The 4,909-nt window shown below is 50.3% G+C and overlaps 1 protein-coding gene across 1 annotated transcript; it reads left to right on the top strand.

The window, feature by feature from the left end:
• The first annotated feature begins 293 nt into the window (after positions 1-293).
• On the top strand, positions 294-1,738 carry LOC124663284 (mitogen-activated protein kinase kinase kinase 17-like). The gene has a single exon (XM_047201008.1). It carries the CDS (start codon positions 365-367, stop codon positions 1,736-1,738), a length of 1,374 nt encoding a protein of 457 aa, XP_047056964.1. The 5' UTR covers positions 294-364.
• The last annotated feature ends 3,171 nt before the right edge of the window (positions 1,739-4,909 follow it).

A 4,909-nucleotide genomic window follows, 5' to 3' on the forward strand; every position in this document is an offset into this window, starting at 1 on the left:
TTTTCATCTCCTTTCCCCGCTCACCCAAAAATCCACAGAAATCCCCACGTGCTTCGCCACGAGGCCACGTTGTTGACGCCTCCGAGTCGCGCGGCCCACATGTCAGCGTCCCGTCAACGCGCATCCTCCTCCTATTTCCTGGCGTCGTCGTCGCATGCTTTTCACACCACGCCGCGCGCAAGCCAAAGCCACCTGTCCGCATATCTTCTCCGGCCCAGCGCGCCATATATATAAACTCCACGCCGCCGAGCTCCACTCCATTCGAATCGCAGAAACCAATCCAGCGATCCAACTCCGAGCGACCACCAAATTCGAAACGCTCTCCTGCCTGCCTGCAGCAATCTCCGAGAGAGAAAGAAAAGAAATGGATGCTACAGCGGTCAGCGGCAGCTGGACACGCGTCCGCACGCTGGGCCGCGGGGCGTCCGGCGCCGTGGTGTCGCTCGCCGCCGACGACCGCTCGGGCGCGCTCTTCGCCGTCAAGTCGGCCCGCGCGTCCAGTCCAAAGGAGCAGCTCCGCCGCGAGGGCACCATCCTGTCCGCCCTCTGCTCGCCGCACGTCCTCCCCTGCCTCGGCTTCCGCGCCTTAGAAGACGAGTGCCAGCTGTTCCTCGAGTTCGCCCCCGGCGGCACGCTGGCCGACGTCGCCGAGCGGCGCGGTGGCCGGCTCGAGGAGCGCACCGTCCGGGCGTACGCCGCGGACGTGGCCCGAGGGCTGGCGTACCTCCACGGGCGGTCGGTCGTGCACGGGGACATCAAGTCGAGGAACGTCGTGGTCGGCGCCGACGGGCGGGCCAAGATCGCCGACTTCGGGTGCGCGAGGACCGTGGGGTCCGGCCAACCGATCGCGGGCACGCCGGCGTTCATGGCGCCCGAGGTGGCGCGCGGGGAGGAGCAGGGCCCCGCCGCCGACGTCTGGGCGCTCGGCTGCACGGTCGTCGAGATGGCCACCGGCCGCGCCCCGTGGGGCGACATGGACGAGGTCCTCGCGGCGTTGCACCGGATCGGGTACACGGACGCCGTGCCGGAGGTCCCGGCCTGCCTGTCGGCCGAGGCGAAGTGTTTTCTTTCCATGTGCTTCGCGAGAGACCCCCGCGATCGGTGCACGGCGGCGCAGCTGCTGGAGCACCCGTTCCTCGCGTCGGCCGGCTGCGGCGCGAAGCCCGACGAGGAGCTGGCGGTGGCGGGCAAATGGGTGTCCCCCAAGAGCACGCTGGATGCCGCGCTCTGGGAGTTGTCCGACTCCGACGCCGACGAAGAAGAGGACGTTTCAGAGAGCCCCGCCGAGAGGATCAAGGCATTGGCGTCCTCGTCCTTTCCGGACTGGGACTCGGACGAAGGCTGGATCGACGTGCTCGGCGAGAGCTCCGAAACCAGCGACGCCGCCACGGCGGACAAGGTTCCCGAGGACGAGATCGTTCCGGCTGATGAAACGGTGGCGGATTTCCCCGATGCATACGTGGAGGATGCTGGTCGCATGCCTACAGTAGGATCAACGGCTGCTCGGTTAGCTGAGCAGCAAAAAGAGCTCTGTTCGGGTCTCCCACCTGTATTTGCTGTCACTACCTTTTGTGATGAAAGTGAAATAACAGAATCTCTATTGCGTCAGATTATTATCCTCGAGTCGATTCAATTCCTTGCGGTCGCGTTTAGTTTAGTTCCTCCGAATCGGTGTGGCGTGACGCCTCCAGACACGCCACTCATATGGAGATATGCACGAACCACTGATCATCACTGAGCATATCTTCTCCTTCTCCCCTCATGGGGCCATTGCTAAAAGGAGTTGCTGGATCATGCTAGAGAACGCCACATTCGACACACTTGGATCCCTAGCCTTTCTTGGCTTGTGCATTTCCGATTAGGAACGCTGATCGGCAACCTGATGTCACAACCAAAAAGGAACTTACAAAACAAGCTGATTGCGTACAGATTCAGCAGAGTAAACCAGATAAGACCAGTGCTCTTCTAGTCTAGTGACGAAACAGTGATCTGGTCAACGGGGGGTCTTGCAACACTGGCTAAGCCAAAACCAAAAAAGTTATTCTCAGACATGCCGCCAGGCGGCCTCATTGATCCGGAAGCGACGTCCAAGTGGCATCGTGCTCAGAACACCCAGGTGTTCTTCTCAGACAGTGTAGACAAAGTTGCCGTACACGTTTGATGCTTTGTTCACCACACGTGGAAGGAGTTCCATGAGAGCTTGTTCAAATGCTCGAGGCTTGCTTACCGTGACACGCGTCCGGACCTCTCGGAAAGCTCTTCCGTGAAACCTCGGTGCACGTTTCTAGATTTCCCAGCTCTGCCAGCTTTGGCTATACAAGTGGCGGAGGAGTAATAATACGCTAGTTCATCGCTTGCGTGCGAGCTTACCAAACGGGTGCCTCGTAAATTCGATTCTGTACCCGAATTTAATTTGAAACTAGTATAAAAGAAAGTTATTTAAAATTTAGACGCATCTGTGAATTTCCGTATCTAGACACTTTTATAGATGCATTCAAATTTATACAAACCTTTTACATCATCCTCCTATGTGGAGAGATAATATTTTTCTTCTACGGAAAAGGCATAAGGCCATATATTATCTGAAACTTGCGACTACAAGAACATCATCACAAATAGAAATCGCGGGTTCCTAAAAACTTTAGCACCATTTTTCTTGTGTGCGCACTATGAGCAAAGCTCGATGCCACCTCTGAACCTCTGGCGTAGCGAAGCTCGTCTCAAAAAAAAGCTTGAAAAACCACATGCTCTTGTAGAAGTAGCGGCTGGGAAGTCATCGACAAATATTAGAAGATGACGACTACCACGATTATTAGGTGATCGTCATCCGGGAGAAGCAAGTGCCAAGGCAGGCTCGGAGATAATCACAACGCCGACCAAACGGAGACGAGGGACACAAAACTAACGAGTTCTTCGAGAAAGAAAAAACGCTTCTTGAAACTAGCATTCCGGACCGTAGATTTTGCACCCGTTTTCTGCACATTAGTTTCGCAATTTGTTGTCTTGTTTAAGCAGATTGAATTCGTCATACTGTAACAGGATTTGGTCGCCAATACAACATCTGAAAAAGGGCCAACAACCTTGTTGTGAGCCAACTACCTTGACATTTGTGTACACAAGTTTATTGGTGCTGGTTATATCATTTCTTATTTTCTGAAGGGGTTTTGATGATTCTCCAGCTGCAAGGCCAGCGCATACGTGTGGTGGACTAGTATAGCTGGCCACCTCTAGTCTAGAATCCTAAACTGGTGTATCATAGGAAGGCAGTGCGAGTGTGCCACCCAACTCAACCGTGTTAGGTGGCGTCCAGAGTCAACATTCCACAGCCAAAACGATCTTTCTGCTTAACGGTCTGAATACCCAAGATATCAAGCAGTTGAGCGACAAGAATCCCGTGCATACGTAAGTCGTGCGGTCGCCACATCTCACTGATGACCTCACCTTCTTTAGATATCTATTTGGTTCCAAACCAGGTTGTTACTACTGCATCCGTTTAAATGGATAAAGCTTATAAATTAGTCAATATTGAAATTTTACTAAGCTTGACGAAATATATTAAAGACACAATATTCAAATCTACAATATGAAATAAGTATATTACGAAAGTATATTTTATGGCGAATCTGTTAATATCGATATGTATTGTAAATGTTCACATTTTTTATACCATTAATCAAACTTCAGTGACCTTTGACCAAATTTATACTCCTTATTAAAAGAGAGGGTACTTACGATATGTTGCATTCCACATGACATTTGATATGAACTGGTCGAGCGGCATTTGGTTTGGATTGTGTGAACTTGCGACTTATTTTCCTGAAGACGAGTGTAGTGCCTTTCTGAAGCTTGGTTCGTTGTAGTACTGTAAATTTATTTGGACATGAGAGTTAGCGTGTTTTCAATGTAAATCACTTTGTTATCGACAATTTTTATTACTCCCTCCGGTCCATATTAATTGACTCTAATGTGGATGTATCTAGACATATTTTAGTTCTAGATACATCCATATTGAAGTCAATTAATATGAATCGGAGGGAATATTATTATCAGGCTTTTCCTCGATTTCCACTAAAGAAACTATAGTGTTTTGCTACAAGACATTGGCAACGCAACACGTCACGAGAACTGCCAGGTTTTAGTTTTGGAAGACAGGAACCTAAACCTAAAAACTACAACCAGATAAGATATCTGGGGACACAAATGGAAAGCGCGTAGGACAGGAGTAAACCCCACGAAGTGACACAACTTCACACCCTACGGACTCCACATACACTTGCAGCCCATGATTCTTCTTCTCCCAGCATCATCATTTTTTCTTCCCCACATTTTGCCTCTTAGATGATCTAGAACACACTTCAACTTGAAGAGGTTCAACCATTTTCTTCTACATTGTCAGCCTAGGAGTACATAAAGCCCAGCTCCTTTTCACGTCGAACACTTCAGTTGCAACTCGCTCTAGCTTTGCGAGCCAACGTAGACGATTCCTTGCGTCGTCCTTCGCTTGCAAAGAAATCAAGAAATTAATAATCAAAGAAACTACATCATCAGGCCATTTCCTTTGGAAACATGCCAGATTCCGCGTCTTCCAAATCCCCCATAATATTGCTGCAATGACCACCGTTGCAAGCTTCATCTTCCAACCCTTCAGGTCTTTCAACCAAGCATTCACACAACTCTGAACGCTTGTAAAAGGACGGTTAAAACCAAAAGCAACACTAACCACATTCCATATGCATCTAGCCAATGGATGGGAAAGAAGAGGTGATCAATTGGTTTGTTGCTCCCATGAAACAAGCAACTATTCAAGCATGAACCCCCCCCCCCCCGCAATGCAATAAAATCTCTTGTCACGATGCTTCCTTTCAACACCAACCGAAGGAACGTTTGGACTTGCATAGGTATTTTAATC

Source organism: Lolium rigidum, chromosome 6 (assembly GCF_022539505.1).
Source record: "Lolium rigidum isolate FL_2022 chromosome 6, APGP_CSIRO_Lrig_0.1, whole genome shotgun sequence".
Taxonomy (NCBI): domain Eukaryota; kingdom Viridiplantae; phylum Streptophyta; class Magnoliopsida; order Poales; family Poaceae; genus Lolium; species Lolium rigidum.